The sequence below is a fragment of the Propithecus coquereli genome, unplaced genomic scaffold (assembly GCF_000956105.1).
Source record: "Propithecus coquereli isolate 6110/MARCELLA unplaced genomic scaffold, Pcoq_1.0 Scaffold49, whole genome shotgun sequence".
Taxonomy (NCBI): Eukaryota; Metazoa; Chordata; class Mammalia; order Primates; family Indriidae; genus Propithecus; species Propithecus coquereli.
Genome location: NW_012150729.1, coordinates 3,291,771 through 3,312,010, shown reverse-complemented (window position 1 = coordinate 3,312,010; position 20,240 = coordinate 3,291,771). Strand labels below are relative to the sequence as shown.

At 35.5% G+C, this 20,240-nt stretch overlaps 1 protein-coding gene across 1 annotated transcript in view; it reads left to right on the top strand.

Annotated features, from left to right (window-relative positions):
• The window catches only part of IFIH1 (interferon induced with helicase C domain 1), a 48,737-nt gene that overhangs the window by 14,036 nt on the left and 14,461 nt on the right, over positions 1 to 20,240 (top strand). Inside the window, exons 4-5 of the mRNA XM_012655857.1 lie at positions 9,743 to 9,847; positions 15,137 to 15,357. Of these exons, the coding sequence (XP_012511311.1) occupies positions 9,743 to 9,847; positions 15,137 to 15,357 (326 nt within the window). The remainder of the gene's footprint in view (positions 1 to 9,742; positions 9,848 to 15,136; positions 15,358 to 20,240) is intronic.

The window sequence follows — 20,240 nt, the reverse complement described above, 5'->3', positions numbered from 1 at the left end:
ATTTTAATAATGGCTTTAGGAGACAGAAAGCTTTTGTTCATTTATTTTTTCCTCTTAGCTTCCCTCCCTCCCTATCTCTCTTCTTCCCTTCCTGACTTCCCTCCCTCTTTTCCTTTCACTTCTTTCATTTAACTAACATTTATCAAACTCCTGTCATGTGCCAGGCACCTTGTCCAGTACTGTGAATACAGTTAAGAATGTAACAGAAATGGCTTTGGCCCCTTGGAGCTTTCCTCTATGGAGTGGAACAGTAGTAACCACACAGCTACACTTGCAGTAAGTGCTATGAAAGAAAAATACAGAGTATTAACATACATAGTAGTCTGAGAACATGTAAGAGTATAGTAAACTGTATAGTAATCTGAGGACCCCATCCAATCCACAAACATTTTAACAATCTTCTAGTCTGTAGAATTCTTATGATGTCTGGATTTCTCAGGTGGATTTCACAGCAGGTTACTCTAATCTGTTCTGGCCCTTTCCAGGGTATGAACAAAGGGTAACTTTTTTTTTGGAAATGTAGTGCCTTTGCTTTAGGCCTTTGCTTTAGACATTGTTGCGGATAGAGGCTATGGATCATTCCAAGTGTCTGTTCATTTTCTTATCGTTCTTAAGAACTAAGAATTACTGACATGAATAATTTGTAAAGTACCATTAGCCCAGAGAAATTATGGAGTTCTTTTGATTGAAGGTTTTTTTTGCAAAATTTACTGTAGAAGGATTTTGCCTACATAGGCATTCTTTGATAGAATAAACAATCAAAATAAATGTGAGGGAGGTATTCCATAGTCTCTAATATGCATTTGTATGATTTTGTTTTGTGTATGTGTTTGATGTTGATAATGTGTAATCGTTATTTTGAATTCCACTATATTGGATTAAGATTTCAAATAGATGCCAAAGTAGCACTGCAAAAAACTCGTTACTTAAGATGCACACATTCTGTAAATATGAATTTTTTTATGTGTAGAAAGAAAAACTGGGACAAATTATTTCTAATTTTAAATTGAGACTTTTCTAATTATTCTAAACCAGTTTCTAAAATATTTTTTCAGTGCATAGTAGTCTCGGTACATACAAATGCTGTTAATTATTTATGGCTTTAATGCAAAGATTCTTTATATGTATTTTTAGCACCTTTTATTCCTTAACACACCTGATGGGTAAGACATCTACTATTAGGAACAGTGGCCCACCCTGAAACTAATTTAAAACACATCTCTTTTTCACCCTAGGGATGATAGATTAGAATTCTCCAGTGGATAGTTCTGGAGAGTGGTTTTGTCATGTCTGCACACTGGAAGTTGGTTTTTCTTCTTCCTTCATCCTAGCACCTCTATTGACAATCAACTGCTTCCCATTAAAAAAGTGGCTAGTAATTAAAAATTAAAATATACCAAAAGTTGTTATTATTTAATTTGCCTTTTTCCAAATCGAGCAATTTCTAAACAACATTGGGACAGTTCTCAGACTATTAATAGGAATGGAATGCTGAATGTTACACTTCTGCTTTCCAAAGTCACTGGTCATCTTATAACAAGAAGATACTGCAACACTTTGGGTTTCTCTAGACCATACTTCCCTAGGAAACAACAGAGGGAAGCAAAGCCTGCATTCGTTTTCTTCTAGTAAAAATATTTTAATTATTGAAAATAAACAATTGCCTGGATTATTTGAATTGCACAAGCTTATAGTAAAATTGGATGTACAAACATTTTTTAATTGTCTGCTACTGTTGCTTTGTCAAAACAAGTGAGTAGTTATTTTACATTAAGCTTTTTTATTATATTATTTTAGGAATTAATGCTCTATAATAAAATAAAAGAAAATAAATTAGATTTAAAAGTAAGTAAACTTCATCGTATCTGAAATAAACTTACTTTTATGCAGAGTGGAACAAAAAATCCCCCCAAACTTCTTTTTATCATTCTGTTATATCACCCTGCTGTGAAACTAGGAAATGCAAATACCTCAAGTTGGCCAGCAGAGGGCGCTTTTACATTTATAAAGCGAATGGAATTTCACTGTTCTAGTGTGAAAGATTATAATGTAACTGTAGAGTGTGCCATGTGTGAATATACAGTGCGCATGACTATGAATGCATGTGTATATTTTGATTTATATATTCGTTCACGTGAAGATTTTAAAATTCCACCCCAGCTAATGAGCTTACCAACCTGCTTGTTTTCAGACTTTAATACCTTCTTTTTCATATTCCCCCATATGTTCCACTCCTTAGGTTTATCCGGTGACATTATGCTTTGGAATATATTGTGGATATATTTTGCATAGATCATGTTCTGTAGGAGGGGTTTAAAAATTGACCTTTATAAAACAGCCTCCTTCTCCCTGGCCCAATCTGTTATAGCACTTTTTTTGTTGTTGTTTTGTTTTGCCTTTTTATAGACCAAAGTCCAATCTTAGACTTGGTCTATACTAATTTCTGTAAAAGTGCCACAAAATTTATCCTTGCACTTGAGGACCAGAATAATGTTCTATAGCACTAACCTCTAGAAATCTAGAGATTTTTAGAATCTCTAGAAATAAATTCCATAGCATTTGAGACCTAGGTGGAAAAGATAATTGATACAGTAGTGTGCAATAATACTGTGTCGGAATCACCCACACTCTTTCAGGACTGGTTTGAATTAAAATAGCTCTCCTTACTTCGATATTTTTCTAAATTCAATTAATTATTGAGAACTAGTACTGATGAGGCAATCCAAAAGGCAGATATTAATTTGAGCTGGCAGGGTGGAGAGGGGGGAGAGAGAGAGCGAGAGACTGAGTTATGCCGATGCTGATCCTGGTGCTTGTTAAGGATTATATAGGTTTGTATTTTATTTGAAACCCTCCATGAGCTATCTGGGTCAATTATATGACTTGCAATTGCATAATAGTTGTAGGAGGATTGCTGTTCATACTTCAGGAATGAGGACATGGATATTGTGACAGAAAGAAAGCTCCCTAGGGTGCACTTAATAAATACAGGCTGGATTTATTTTCATGACATCCATTTATGGCTGCAAACCTAAAGCTTTTTAAGCACAGCTTAACAAAAGCAACGATTTTAATGTTAATTTGATTATCAGACCTTACCTTCACTACTCTGGGGTGTGAATGAGGACTAGAAGCCAGAGTAGGAGGAAGAGGGGGGTGAATTGGTCAGGTAATACGGTGTTATTGGGGGACCAAGCACTGAAACATTGTGCTCACCCTCAAAGGGGTTATAATCTAATTCAAGAAAATTGGTTACATGCCCCCAAGGAAAAAAAGTAGTTTTTCCATAGCAAAAGAGACCCATGATCTATATATTATAGGATGAGGAGACAAGACTAGGGAAAGAAGGAAGACTGGTGAGAGAAAGCTGACCAGAGGAGGAATATGAGACATTTCATCCCAGCCCTAAGGGTCCTATGCTGGATTTGTGAACAGAGATGGCAGGCCACATTTCAGGCTGCATGAACACCAAGAGCAAAACACAGGTGCAGGAAAGCTCAAAATATGTTTAGGGGAACAGTCTGGTGAGAGGGGAACATTGGCAGAGAAGGGCGGTAGACATAAGACTTCTAAGATAAATGACAGTTAATGGGTTTCTCTAACTGTAATTTTTACAAATGCTTTTCCTAATGCAAAAAAAAAAAAAAAACTTTTGAAAGTATATCACTCGTCATTTGGATAATTATGAAATAGCAGTACAATGAATGTATGATCATCTCAGATGATGTTTGTAGGAAAGTCCTTAGTTAGAGAAATATATCTAGTGGGGTACTGAGACTGGCTCATATTGGCTTATAATAATCAAATATGCACATTTCTTCCCACCTCCACTCAGTGACATCATGCTGGAAGCTTGAAATTGGCCATGTTAGGAGTATTTACACCATGGAAACTGGCAAACACTTTTAAATCGTATCTCCCGCCCCCACTCCAAAGGTATAATTATTGAACATTTACCAGGACACCCTTCAATGCATCTCCCCTGTACTGTCTTCGTGTCTGCTGAACTGCCACAGCCTTTCCTGAAAAGTGCTTACCAGCTAAAGAAGTTTCCAACTCATCTTCTACCTTGCCATCCCTAAGCCTTGTTATGTGAAGACTTGCTTCCCGTGTGGCCACCTGGCTTATTAGGCATGACGGACTCTCCTCCAGGACTTTCTGACTCTATTACTGACTGGCAGCGAATGAATGGGTCATTCTGGTGGGTGTGGTTATTCTCACAACTCTGTGCTTAAATAACTGTCTTTCTGTATTAGAACCCACGTCCAAAGGCTAACGGGCATAGAGGATACAATTTAAGCCAACATCATCACACATAATTCAAATTTAATTCTGGCTGAAACGTTTCAGCAGTAGCAACTCTATAAGCAGGAGTAGAGGAGCTCTATGGATAACCATGTGGGCCTGTGGCTCTAGGAGAGTGATTTTTGTCTTTGGGGAACTCATTTCCTAGAAGCTTGGATCCAGGAGAGAATATGCAAGGTGGGTGGAGGTGGCTTCTCTCCATTCTGTGGGAACACATGTTCCCTGGCACAGAGAGCAAAATCTGACAGACCAAAATGTGAGCGTGTGCGTGTGTGTATGTGTGTGTGTGTGTGTGTGTGTGTGTGTGTATGTGTGTGTAGATCCATATACATAGAGCTGAAAATAAAAGTAATCTATTTCCTCTCAGAAAAAGATTATTTCAAAAGAAAAGGAAATATGTATTATTAGTAGTATGAAAGTAAACCCACTTGAGAAGGCCAGGCAGTCTGTGTGTGTGTCCATACACGCACATGTGTTTCAAGCTATCGGGGTAGCCTTGGACATTCCAGGCAGTGAGCATTTTGAAACTGCAGGGAAGGTGGGGTTAGCTAAAGAGGTGAAGCTAAAATGCATCACGAGGTCAGAGCTAGAATAAACATAAAATTCCCATGAAAAGTGAAATTAGAATATCTGAAGACCTTGTAAACACTAACTCTCCGGAGAACAGGAGCAGTTGGTGCTGTTCTTCTTTCTCAGTATGCACAGAGGCCCTTTTCTCTTGCATTGTTTCCTGCCATGATGCAAAACCAGTTTTGGGGAAAGAGAATGTATGACAGACTTCGGCAAGGGGAAAGAAAGGAGAGATATTCTGTGGGGCGAGAAATACATCTAGGCTAAAAATAGGAGGGACACTACCTGGTAGAAACAGAAGTAAGAACCAATTTGTATTTTACCTAGAGAAGCTTAGCTCTCTGAATAAACAATACCTGTCTACTTGTCCACTACGTGTTATAATAACATTTTCCAGCAGAGGGCAGACTTTACATTGAAATAGAACTGAAAAGGCTTTCAACCAAAGGGGTTTTTGTTTGAATTTTTTTAAAACTTCAATATTTTTGGTTTCTAAATGATTTAAAAATATTTTAAAGTATTTAAGGTCTAGAGTATGTTAAATATGAAATTCTTGGATTCCAGTTAATATATGCTTTATTAGCAAAATACTCAAGATGTGATTGCAAAATGAGGCAGTTTTTTTCCATGGCCTATGGACTGGTCTTAGACACTTTCTGTCATTGTAAGCAAAGCTGTTCTTTTTTGTGTTGTTTACAAAATTATTACAGAATATCCTGTTTCTTAACTGGATGGTTATAATTTCCTTTCATTCCAATAGCGTTTGATATGAAGAACTGCTTTTCGCTAACAGTTAGGAATTACCACCATTTTCTAAATCTGTTTCATAGCTAGCTTTGATATTTTCCCTAGAGGAAATGACACCTATATAAAAGTTAACTAAACTTATTATAAAATGTAACTCCAATATTCAAAGCTGCTTTAAGCATCTATTTCATGAGAATTTATGATTTGTTTCTCTACAAGATTCATTTCCTTAATCTAATAGAATCATTCTCACAATAAATGGGAAACTACTGTGTATATTTTTTTTTAAAAAGAGGTTAAGTCACTTGTTAGCAGTGGCTGAGTTCAGATCTGGAGACCAATCTGTTGGGCTCCAAAACACAAGTTCTTTTCATGGCAACACCCGCCTCCATTTGACTCTATTTTACACGATCTACTTTAAAATCATAAACACATGACTTTATTCATCAGAACTTAAGCCCAGATTGACATACTTTAAAAATACAAAGAACGAAACAAGATAATCCTAAATAAACCAGTTGCAGGAATTCTTGGCATTTAAACTCGATAGGTTAGTTTAATTTTGGTATCACATAAGCACTTCCTTGATCTTGATTTTTTGTGTGTGTGTGTGTGTGTGTGTGTGTGTGTTTGTAATGTGCTTTTTAAAGTTAATGCAGGAGGAAAATCACTGGGAAGGCATTCTCAGTGTTATGGGAAATACTATCTATTTTCTTTTATTATTAAATTTATATCCTTTACTACTTGTACTTCTATGAAAGAAAAAAATATCAAAATGCATAAGAATTTGCTGCCGAGGAAACAAAATTATTTTTGTGTGGAGAAACTGGAGATTTATATACCCTTAAAATGACAAAGAAATAGAGCTCTATATATTCACTTTCATTTTAATAATAATCTCTACCAGAATTATTGCAATTAATTTTGTACAAGGAGAGAAGTGTTCCCTTTTTGTTCGTGTACAGAAAAAAGTTTAAAAATAAATGTGGATGCTTAAACATAAAGTTAATAAAAATCTATCAATGAAATCAGAAGTGTTAGCAAAGTAATATCATCTCTCTAACTTCTTTTCTTGGAAAGATAAGTTCTGTTTCAAGATCGAAAGAAAATTTGACATTACAATGAAAATGTCTATTGCTATTTAAAAAAACCCACAGCTTTCATTTCACTTAACACTATGGATTCAGGATTGCTTGTTTATAAAACTTCATACAAATTATTGGCCATTCTTGGTGTTGGGTAAAAAGAACTGGAACACTGAACTTGGATAAGAAATAGGAGCTCTGTCCCGTTCTAGCTGTGTGATATGGATAAATCATTTAACCTCTCTGAGCTTGGTTTCTCACTTATAAAACTGAGGCAAGAATGAGTGTCTACCACATAGGCTGTTGAGAGCCTCTAATGTAATTTACATTACAACTGTGAAAACTGAGCTCGGTGTCTTCCTGACATATTTGTTTGTTAGATTCAAATAATCTAGATATGAACTTAATTAATAATACCTTATTTTGTGTAGCAACTTTAAAAAATATTCATATATTATTTTTGCACATTGCATAAATAGCTCCCCTGAAACTGAAGTATGTCGGAACAAAGCTTGAGGAAAATCTTGACTTTACACACACGTGAAGCAGGTTTAAGATTATGGCTTAACTGATAGTGATTAGAAAATGAAGTGAAAATCAAATATTAATGTAATTTTCATTTCTATTACACTTAGTGGAACACTTAATGAGACAGTGTTAGATTTTAGGTATTTGTCAGTATTTTTCAGTAATTTTGTTGTTTTCTTCCATTCTCAATACTACGTTTAAAACAACAAATGAAAAGTATGTCAGAATTCACTTTTGTGCCTCAAAAATCTTGGCCTATATTTCTAGATCTAGAATTATCCTTGCGATGACATTCTCCTCATCTCATTTTACACCTTGCCTTTTCCTTACAAATCATACTCTCTTTTCATCAGTACATCTGCCCAAAATGCTCCTCTACTTGACAGTTCTATCCCACACTCGCCTCTGAGCTTCTAACAAGACGTACCTTTGGGAATTGCAAAGTGCCATATTTAAAATCTCTCAGTGAGATATACAGGTTTTCCTGTGTGATCATTAGGGACTCCTCAAATCTGAGTTTTAGAGCTAATCTACGACAACTGATAAGCACAGTATTTTCACATTAGTGTATTTATGTTGTGCTAATATACTTAAACAGTATGTATGTCCATTGAGGATTTTTCTATAAATTTCTCATCTGCTTTCTTTTAACTTTTAAGAAAGATGTCTTACATACTTGATTGGCATTGGCTGTAATTCCATTATGTCTCTCCAGCTAACTAGGCTTATCCAAATCGAAAGGGAAATGTCATAAATGTCATAAGCAGATTCTCAATGGAATATTAGTCAGCACTAAAAAGGAACAAATTACCGATACACACAACAACATGGACGAGTCTCAACCATCTTAAGCTAAGTTTAAAAAGCCAGACAGAAAGGCTCAATATTGCAGGAAGTCATTTATACGACTTTCTGGAAAAAAGACAGAACTATAGGAACATAAACCAGATCAGTGGTTGCCAGGGGATGGCAGGAGGAATTGACTACAAAGGGGCTTGTGGGGACTTTTGAGGTGATGGAAATATCTTAATTGTGATGGTGGTTACGAATCTGTGTACATTTGTCAAACTCATCTAAAAAGAGCAACTTTGGGGTATATAAATTATACCTCAATACACGTGACTTGAAAAAATTAACCAGTTAAGGAGAAAGAAGATACTTGTAATTTTGAGGAGTTGTATATCATCTCTTTTCAGAGAAGCTTTATTAAAATATACTATGTGTCTACTTTTCATCCACTTCTATTTCCAGCCCTAAATATATGACACTAAGACCAGTTTTATCAGGACTATGATCTAACCAACTGAGCTAACCGGCTACCTGCTCTCAGACTAGTTTTACGTAGCAAAGGCTACTTTCATATAATTTATTAGTACATTGAGGAGCTTTAATATGAAACAATAATTAGATAGCAAGTATAAATATTAGGAAATATTATTAATTGTAAGAAGAACATTATTAAGCGAAACTCCTCCCCTAGTAATATATCAACTACTTGATTTTTATTTCGTTTTCTAATGTACCAATTAAGCTACTGTGCCAAGAGCTTATCGTATCTCATATTACTGAATAGTGGTCAAATCCTGTAAGGTAAACAGCATTAACTCCATTTTACATAAGGGGAACTTAGACTCAGAACAAAGTAATAGCAAATTTCACAAGTCCTTTCAATTCCAAAGCCAACAGTAGTAAACACCATTTGTTTCTTTTTACCGGTTTACTGATAGTTCTAGTCCTTGAGGATGAAATTGCATAAGCCTTTGGAAACAAACTGTAAGGAAGGAATTCTCCCCTGGAGGGAAAGGTTTTCAAAAAGAATAGATACTGAGTACTGAAAACAGAAATCAGGATTAATAAATGAAGGATGTGCACTTGCCATTCATACTAACCGTAACTCTTTGACAGAAGCTTAGTTTAATTATAGTAAAGAAAAACATTTATTTCCAACCTTCCATACGCTTCTAGTACAACTGTGATGCCAAGCTTTAGTGATATTCTTTTGAGCAAGTTCTTTTAGAGATTTTAAATTTATGTCCATCGGTGAACTATTATTTTCATAACTGATCAGTAGATACATGTACTTTATTAATTTTTTATACTTTAGTTCCCTATCATTTTACATGAAAATAGCTCAATAGTTTCTATACAATACTTGCTATTTAAAGACATTATCAAACCTAGGTATTCTTTTTTTGAGCAAAATTTCCATGTAGAGGGATGACAAAAGTCATAAATCCTTGGGAATTTGCATTAGCTCTCGTATTGGACATAAAGTACTTTAAGTAGGTAATACGTATTTTGTTCCCTACCCCGCAGCTGCTCATCCATGGCAGATTTTTTTTTTAATGTAGCCTGCCAGAAACTCTTACCTTTTATTCATAATTGTCTGGGTGTGCCTTCCCCACTTGCATTGAACTGTATGTACTGTGTGCTGTAGAGGTGTGCAGTTAAAATACGTTTATTCTCAGAAATATTTTAAAAATATTTTAAAATGTTTTCCTTTGCAGAATCAGACACAAGTTTGGCAGAAGGAAGTGTCAGCTGCTTAGATGAAAGTCTTGGACATAACAGCAACATGGGCAGTGATTCAGGCACCATGGGAAGTGATTCAGGTACTGCCTAACTGTTGTGTAAACCTTAAAAAGTGTGAAATAAGACGCCATATAGTGGGAAGCATGGGGGCTGTTCATACCCTCCCTAATGTATTTATGCAATTAAAGCAATTCTTTTCTATAGTGAAGTCGCTTTGGAACTTTGCCATTCACTTTCTTAAAAGTACAACTTACAAAAGTCTTAGAACCAAACTCTCTAATTTTGATCCAGTGCATGTATCTTTTTGGTCTGGCATATGCCACATGCCATAGAGTCATGTTATTTTATTTTATTTATGAAATCTGTTTTAATTAATTTGACTGCATTAAAATTCTGTATCCAATTTGATACATTGATTTATTCCCAAACCTTACTTTTTTAATTAAAATAAATTTTAAATAAAAAATTAATACTATCAATAAGAGGAGGGTGATTCTGCAGATAACTGCAGATAAAAAAGTCCCCCTTAAAACGAAGAACTGGAAGTGACACATATAGTTAAGAGTTCCAATAAAAGAGTTCCAATCTGTATAAATATCTCTTGAATAGAGGTAGAGTTTGCACAATATTTTGGTCACTAAATGAAAACCTTACTAGGTCTTTCTAAAATTGCTCTCCGTATTGGTTGTATATCCCACCAGCAATAAATGAGAGTGCCTGTTCCCAATCCCTCAGACTTTCGTTAATACTTTCTGTCATCAGATTTCCTAATGTGTCAGTCTGATAGATTTCAAATGGTTTCTTTCTGTTTTTGAATGTGTATTTTCATGATTACTACTGAGCTATAAAATGTTAACATGTTCAAGTATGGGCAATGAGTTATTGGATGTCTATTATGCACCTTCCTGTATTTGTCTATATATTTGAAATATTTCATAATTAAAACTAACAAATTACAAACAAAAAGAAAATGCTTTGCAATGTGGCCAGCTAAGCAGCAGTGGAGAACTGACAAATTAAGAAACAAATTACTGTATTCTTCATTTGAGATTGAGTTGTTTCCACTTAAAAAGTATCGTGAAATTCAGATTATCCTGCATTGTCAGAAGCATTATAAAAACTTAGATCTATAATAGGCCTAAAAGGATAAAATAGTTTATATGAAGATGATCATCTGTCCTAAAAGCTTTCCAAATTGGATTGTACCGCCTCTTTTATTTATATATCCTTTTCTCACAATCACACTCCTAAATCCCTTAGAACAAATTAGTTTGAAGAAACCCAATACACCAAATGTCAGTCATAACTTTAATCTTAATTTAAAAAGGTTAATTAATTTTCTGTTCAATTCAGTCAGTGCTTATTAAGTTCTTGTCTTGTGCTTACTTCTGTGGATTGTATTTCTTTTTTTATATCCTTGTCATAAAATTGTTAAATTTAATAATTAACATTTCTATAACCTGCTATTGATGTTAGAACTCAAAATATACTCTAGCTAATATTTGACATCTTTATGGGTGGTTTTAAGGTTGTGGACATCATCCTAATTTTTATTTGTCTAAGTAAGGGCTTTTCAACAATAGTCATTCATTCAATAAATATTTAATGTGTATCCTCTATGTACAGGGCATTTTGCCTATTTAGAGCTGTTAGCAAATGTATTTGCTGATTTTTAGTCCTCAATGTGGCATGAAAGACATGATAAATCTGAACGCAACCTACTTTTGAAAAGCAAATACATTTCAAAGGCAAATACATTTTTTGAAGACAAACACATTTTCAAGGGATAAGCCTTGAGTTCTAGATGAGTTAGTACTTACGAACAAAGAATTACTTTGCATAGTGGGTAGTTAAATTCTGAAATGATAAAATTATGAAAATTTTTACCCTCAGGTGCATGGTATAAGCTGAAATAGAAATCAATTTTTTAAAGTTTAGATAAATTGATGAAGTATTACACATATATTGGGGTACTGAAAAGTATGCCAGTATTTGCCATTATATTTTTAAACTCTGAGGTTGACATCAAAAGGTACCTTATTCTACATGTCCTTTGTCCTCCTTTGAAGGTCATATTACGGGCCATGAGGGTCATGGGTGTGACCCAATACAATCACATTGTGTTCCCTTGTGGAAAAGTTACTACGTAAAACATAATTACCAGTACTTTTAAAGTATACATATTCTAATTATATTATGAAAGGCTTTTTTGTTCTGTTTCCCATTTTCAGAGAGATATACTGCTTCTCAAAAAGTGACAATGTTTTTGGCAATAACACTTTGGCCCAATATGTAGAAAGTGTTTCCTTACTATTTCGAGGTAATGCCTATTAATATTTGTCCAGCTGGAATGGCGTATTTTTCTGTGGTTACATACTATAGGTAAAAGAATACTTTGTCAATTTCAAACACATGCAGTGACAGACCTTTTCTCTCCAAGAATAACTCAGCTGTCAAAATCAATGTGAGAATGAAATTTGCCACATGGTGTAGTTCCAATAGAATATTATTATTTAAACCTTATTTGATTTCCTTTTTTGACCATTTATATGGTATAATATAATTTTAAAGTCTTCAATCAATATTTGTTGTAGAGGGAGGGCACAATGTTATTCAAAGCATGTGGATATTTTAAATGCCATCTTCATTTAATTGATTACACTTTTGAGAGAGAGCCGAAAACAAACAAACAACAAACAAACAAAAACCCAAACACTTCTTTTATAAAGGAAATTGGCTCCTGGCTCATTGATACCAGCCCAGTTCTCTCCTTCTGGTGACAGAGAAGAGAAAACTCTCTTTTCATTGCTTCTGTGGATAAATTCTTCCATCCCTATGTCAGAGGATGTGATAAGGCAAGAATCAGGCTGAATATTTAGCACTCACCCAGCTTTTTTTCTTTGGATGCTATTCTCACATTAAATCCAACTCTAATTTTTTCCATATCCACTCTGTGCTTTTCTCTTTTAAACATAGGGCCACCCATCAAATCGCCTAGTCTTGACTCAAAAATATGGAAGATTATTGAGCCATCTATCTATCTAGTCAGATATTTTTAGTGACAGAAGTATAGTGCCCTAGACTGTGAAGTCCTTGAGGACAATGTCTGTATTCTTGGGAGTGCATGGCATGTAATAGGTGCCCAGTCAATGCTGACTGTAGAATAGATTTGGATATGACCACTTAAGTAGCACTAAAACCTCAGGACTTCGGTTCTGGAGTTAAATTTTGATCATGATAGCCCTTTTAACATTCTAACTCTTCTTAAATTTATTACTATGATAAATATCTAATATGCATACGTGATATTGATTTTTTACTCATTTGGTTCTAGATTCCTGGGAAAGAGACTTAGGAAATTGCTATATGCAATTTTTAAATATTTGTTGCCCAAGGATATAGTAGTAATTATGAAAAACAAAAGGGAAAAATGATTATTAAAAAGTACATGCAACTATTATGAGGGAAGTAGCATTTTATTCTTGTTTCTAAAACCTACAGAAAAATGTACCTAGACTGAAATTAAAGAGAATTTATCGGTATTTTTTAACAAACTTCCTAGTTCAAATAACAATTTAGCAAAAGTAAATTCCTGGATCTTCATTTGGATGCCATTTAAAATACATCTTCCTTTGCAAATATTCTGTTTTGGAAAAGTGAGATGATAAATGCTCTTAATATAGGTAAAATATTAAGATTTTGATAAGCTATAAAAGCCATTTAATAGGTAATGTTCTTAAATAAATCTGAACCTTACATAAATGTAATAGAAGACAAATTATTAAAATATTGTAGAGTTCAATAAGCATGGAAAGAAAACTGGTGAATGTATATTTTAGATGCTGGTGACTTTGAATGAAATTTTCATGAAAACCATACTAAATGAATCAGCAGATGATCCAATGACAGCTTAAATGTATTGCATCTGTCTTTACTCATCCATACAGATGGCAAATTTCCTGCCAGGTTAGTAGATGATTCTAAGTGGTATTTGGTGTGAATTTTCCTACCTGTCCAGATAGTACTATCACAACAGGTTAAAACCCAGTTAAATAGAATTATCCAGTCACTGAAAAGGAGCCATCAGCAAGTTTTTTGAAGTTAATGGGATTATGTTAGTTCAGTTTTATTGCAGTCATTGATAAGAGAAAGAACACTTATTTTATGTGTGATGAAATACTGATAAGGTACTGTCATTTCGGTTTTTTTTCTTGCAATTATATAAAGCATAAGATGGTTTTAAATAGGCGAAATGTTTATTTTTCTTCATTTCGCATTATAAGCTATGCAGTTTTAGATCTTTTTCCTCTGGCTGATATGGATAGATACGGTCACTTCTAAATATAATATATATCTAAACCAAGATATATTCTAATAATTTTATTCTAATATTCATATAAATAATGTATATTAATACCTACTTTATCAGTATTTTAAATTTAAAAATCTATGTTAATTGGAAATATATTTAATGTATTGTGCTTTGGGTTTCCGGAAAAGTATGAATATGTAGAGACATACATATCAAGAAGTAATAATGATCACAATTCAAAACTAAATAGCAAAATTAGTCACAATTTAGTTTAAGCCATTAAAATTATTTTCCACCTTTTAATGACAATCTCCCACTTAAAGGCTACCATGGGAAGAGTTTTTCCTCTATTCCCTAAATATCATTTCTGTAAAACCTGGTTGTCTCAGATGGGAAAAATGACCTGAGAGAGAAAGATAGATAGATAGATTTATTTTACGTGTGTGTGTGTGTGTGTGTGTGTGTGTGCACGCGCATGCGTGCTTTTTGGTATCTGGTTGTCAGATAAAGTTTTTTACAAATGAAGGAAAATAGTACCAGATGTAATACCTTCTTTGTAATTAAAAAAAAAAATAGGGGAGAATACAGAACAAGAAGGACTACTGATTCCTACTTTCCCAGTTCCTCTTGATTTTGTAGGTGGAAGGGCTCAGAGAATCAAGTAGGGCATAATGGCTCAAGAAAGAAAGGGGAAGTCTAGTGCATTGACAGCTCTCACTGCCAATCCTGCATGCACCACAGCCCTTTCTGTAAGTCCCCTTGGCTTCGCCCACTCTGGGAAAACACTTCCCCGCGTTTCCCCTTTGCAGTGCTCCATCCTGCCAATTCACTCCCTCTGCACCCCCCCAGGCCACTGCCATGACACAGAGCTTGGGTTGGATCTTGCACACACAGAGAGCAGACACTCATTGGTACAGAAAATAGAAAATGGATTGGTTTGGACCACACATGAAAAGGAATTTGAACCACAAGAGGTCTATGTTCAGTTTCAGGCTCCCTACCCTTAGTTATTTCATTGCCCCTTTTCTTATTTTTCTTTTTTTTTAATTTCCTTCAGATGAAGAGAATGTGGCAGCAAGAGCATCCCCTGAGCCAGAACTCCAGCTCAGGCCTTACCAAATGGAAGTTGCCCAACCAGCCTTGGAAGGGAAGAATATCATCATATGCCTTCCTACAGGGAGCGGGAAAACCAGAGTGGCCGTTTACATTGCCAAGGACCACTTGGACAAGAAGAAAAAGGCATCTGAGCCTGGAAAAGTTATAGTTCTTGTCAATAAGGTATTCAAACAACACGTAACATAACATGATTTGTTCATTTTCATTTTATTATTTTTAAGCTTTTATATAATGAAATTTGTAGCAACAAAATCACACATCTAGTTTAATTAGAGGTGATGTCAAAATAAGCCATTTATTTTATTTTTAACCTTTATTTTTGTAGGTATATGTAATGTCTAAGTGATTAGCCTTAAAATGGAATTTTTTTCCATAAAACCAGAACACTAAATAAAATAGCTATAACTTATGGTAGAAAGGTCATATTTACCCAGATATACTTTAAAGTTAACTGGTACTAATTTATCATTGCATGTGAACATGAATGTCCCCAAATAGTAATATATCACTGGAAGCTAGAATCAAACATTGTTTTTTAGATTCTTTTACTGCTGACCCTTAGTCAAAAATGGCAAGTGCTCTTTATCCAAAATATTTACAATGTGGTTTGAAGATAAAGAGAAAATTAAGTTGAATATATTATATATAATATGTTATATTCATATTATATTAGATGCAACTGAGGGTTTTTTCTATGGTAATTCATATCTTAGGGTATCTAAAGGCCATCTTTATAAATAGGAATATTTCCTTCACTGTAAAACAAAATCTAGTTATTTGAGCTTTATTCAGATGAATGAGAGTTTGCTAATTAGTGATTAATTTTTACCATTTTATGGAATAAAATTGATTATACTTTTCCATGACCAGAAAGTCTTTTTCCCATTCTCATTCTATTCCCTTACAGAAAATATAGCAATAGACTGTAAAACTTTCTATATTTTTTGGATTTCTATTATGCTAAAAGTTTTAGTTGCAACCTGCTTTTCAGTATCAAAGGAACATACTCAGAATCCATGATTTGAATGATTTCCATCAGGTAGTTTCAAATGCATTTTGTATGTTCTTCTAAGTCTAAAGAACCCTCCTTCATGCTTGTATGCCCATTATTAAAACACTTTTATTTATTTTGCTAGTAATGGTGATATATAAGAATTTATTCATCCATAGCCTTTCTTATATTCCTTTTATAAAGGAGACTACATTTTAGAATAAGGTAGGTTTGACTCCCATTTCTACCTACCAGTGGTTTGAAATTAGACAAATTAGTAACTTCTCTAACTTTAGTTTCCTCATCTATAAAATGAACAAAAATGACTACCCTCTTCTGAAGCTTAAATTAGATTACATATGGCCTAGGAATGACTCTTTCTACCACTCCTAAACATTAGCTCTTTTTCTCACTCCTTCCTCTTAACCTTTGTAACTAATGAAATTGAATAACTTAACCAAAGAACAAGATCTTAAGTATCAGGCCCAGAGAAAAAAACAAAGTTAATTGGATTCAAAGCCACTTAAACTGATGCCTTCGAACCCAATTGAACATTGTGCCATTTCTTGAAACTCAGCTCACTCTCCACCCTCCCAAAGGCCTCTCCTTCCCCATTTATCTGGTATCTCCTCCAAAGCATGTAGCCTCAAAACCTAGGAGCTATTTTTGTTTCATCTACTTCCTTTATATCACAGGGTCATAGACTATTAGAGTTGAAATGAGGCTTCAGGATTCAGCTTTCTTCCTTTGCACAGTGGTTCTTTCACCTCTGCTGGGTAACTTCTAATATCAAGGAGTCTACCTTCTAGCAAGACAGCCCCAGGCATTCTTTGAACAATAGACAGTGTCAGAAAGCCCTAGATACATTCATCCAAATGTTTCCCTGAAATCCACATTCCTTGGTTAGAGTTCTTTCCTCTGTAATTACACAGAGTAAGTGCTAATTCTCTTGCCTTATGACAGCCTTTCACATACAGAAGGCAACATCGTGTGGCTCCTAAGTTAATTTTCTTTTTGTCCCCTGGGATAAATGTCCATAGTTCCTTGTACTGTTCTTCATATAACATGGTGTCCAGACCTGTCATCATTCTTAGTGCTCATACTCTTCCAGACATTTATCTAGGACCCTCTAAAAATGCAGCATCCAGAGCTGGACAGAATCCTGTAGATATGATCTTACCTGTACAGCGTGCAGGAGAGATGAGATGTGCCACTCACTCAGCTCATGACTGGGTTTGCCTTTGGTGTCCACAGACTTATCTGGAACTTGCCATAAACCTAAAATTCTCAGTTTCTTTTTATTTGAAAATCTATTAAAATAGAACTCTCTTAACTTATTTTTGTGCAGTTAATTTTTGAGCCTAAATGCAAATACTTAGGCTTATCTCTTCATATATTCATGTTGATTGTTGTTGCGGGTCTCATGTTTTTGTATGTGTCTAGTGCACCTTCCCGTCTATAATATTTCTTTCTCCTCTCAATGCTGTATTCTAGTCAGGAATCTTTCATCCCATTGGATCTAGGTGATTCTTATGAATGCACATTTATGGCCATGTTTAAATATTAATTTATCCTCATTAATTATTAATATTTGCGGCATTGTTGTGTGGACAGTGGAGTACTTGACTCCGATTCCAGATTTGCTTCCCCATTGTTTTTCTCTCAGAATTACTAGAAATCCTTCTACTAGTTCTTCCATCTATGTCATAATCGTTTACTATCCCATTTTTTTTTTTAATTTTAAAGTAATTTCAGCTTTAATTCTTTTTGACTGAGTGAGGAAGTCTCTGGTCCAGTAAGTCTACATAACCTGCAAACTGTATTTGGCCCAATAGCACCAGATATTGTAACCCTTGATCTAGAAAAGGGAAATCCTGTTTCCTAACACCATTTACTTTCATCTCCCTTCCTCCGCCCTCTCCAAAGTTATAGCCTTCAAATGTAGGGAGAAATGAAAACACCACCTGTGTTCCCAGACTTTCCATTTCCTATCTAGGGCTTCAACATCATGAGAGATAAATCCCAGGTTCCCTCAGATGCTGTAATGCAGCCCCATATGATTCAGCAGGAGTGGGTAGCAGTTGGGTTTGATTGGTCTTGGCAGGCACTCTGTCACATCTCAGGAAAAGGCTCCAAGAGGACCACACACCTCCCAATTAGCCATGTCAGACTTGCATCTGGCTTTCCTGTGTCCTTCAGTAGGAAATCAACGCCACCCAGAGTGACAAGTATCAGGATTTCCAACACCTGCTATCTCCTGTGACAACTTTTTGTTCTGTAGATCAGAGGATGCTGCTTCTTTGGAAGGTTCTGACTCACCTCTTACAGGCAGAATTTTGTGTTGCCACATCACCCCATGGTACAGAGATTCTTAATTAAATCATTCAGCATGAGTGTATTTAAAGACAAGTGAAATGTACATCTTATTCTCAAGGAATCTACAGTCTAGAAGGGAGATGGGAGAGATGTATGTTGATAATATAATAATGTTTTATTGGGCTTTATAAAGCACTCTCAAATACATTGTCTCATTAAATCCACACAGCCATTTTGTGAGGCAGTCATTCTTATTCTCATTTTACCATCACAAAACTGAGGCTCCAAGACTTTAACTGGCCTGTCAGGGGTCAGTCACCCAGGCAAGAAACAGCAGAAATGAGACTTGAACTTTTATCTTCTGAAGTCAACCATCTTCCCTTTCCACTATACTCTAGTTTTAGAATAAAAGGACGATGAAACATCAGGGAAGTTTGTTGAGCACTGGCAATATGTCAGCTTCTACTTCATTTAATTTTCACAACCCTGTAACAGGTTGACAGTATCCTCATTTTACTAATCCGGAAATTGAGATGTTGAGATGATTCAGACCTTGTCCAAGGAATACAGCAAGCAAGTGTCTGGAGTATTTCTGTTTTCTTCAGCATCTTTCCTTCTGACTTCCATCTCAGATTATTCCCTCTGTCTTGCACAAGTGGAATGGAAAGAATACTTCCAGTGAAATGAATCAGGAACGGATTTGTGGAAGGAAGAGAGAACTGTGGCTCTCAAATTTCACGGCCTTAACTGTCACATGGGAGGCTTCATTACAGTGAAGGTTTCAAGGCTCTGCCCCAGAGATGGTCCCTAGGTGTCGTAGTTCTTGAGTAGGGCTCAGGAGTCTGGATTTTCCAGATCTCTCAAGTGATTTTGTGACAGGTAGTCCAGAGAGACTTTACTTTGGAAAAAAACAAAACAAAACACTAAATGAAAGTTTCTCCTTTTATTCTCTCCATCCTTTCCACCCTGTAGTAATGTTCTTTCACTCACCAACCTTGATTATTGATTTTAAGTCCACTTTACTTCCTTGGAATTCGTGTATTCCATTTTACCTCCTCTCTCCTTCTCCACTCCCCAGACATCCACTCTTAGAAGCCCCCATCATTTCTGCTAAATATAATACAAAGCAGTGTTCTTTCTAAGCTGTTCTCCTCAGCCAGGGGGATCAACCACCCCTTATTTAACACATAAGTGGGGCTCCCATCAAGTAAAAAGATGAATGACACATACCCTTCAGACGAGTGGAAAGGTAACGACTGATTGCATTTCAGGTAGTCACATAATGAAGAATATAATGTACATTCTTTAAGGCTTGCCCTTGAAACTCCTCCTGCCAACTCTCTGTTTGCCACACTGTGCACCCCTGAGCTTCCATTGTATAAATCCTCCTAGGAGATGACCTTCAAAATGGCCTGGCTGTTATTCAGAGTGATCCAGGAGTTATTCTGAGTGACTAGTAATGTGGAGCGTAGAGGTGTCAACCCAGCCACCTTTAGCAGACATTAAAACATACAGAGCCAGCTGAAAAGAACCGAAAGCGTCCACTTCTTTTGCCAAGTCTGTTTGCTCTTTTGTTCTCGCTCGGCCACCAAAGCTATTCGGATAGCTCATTCCTCCACATTTGTTTGCCCAGTCAATGCTGGAACTGCTCCCTTGTGGTTCCCTGCTTCTTCCTATCCTAGGGGCTTGTTGTTTCTGGCCCGATCCCAAAACAAACGGGCATAAATCACCTCTACAA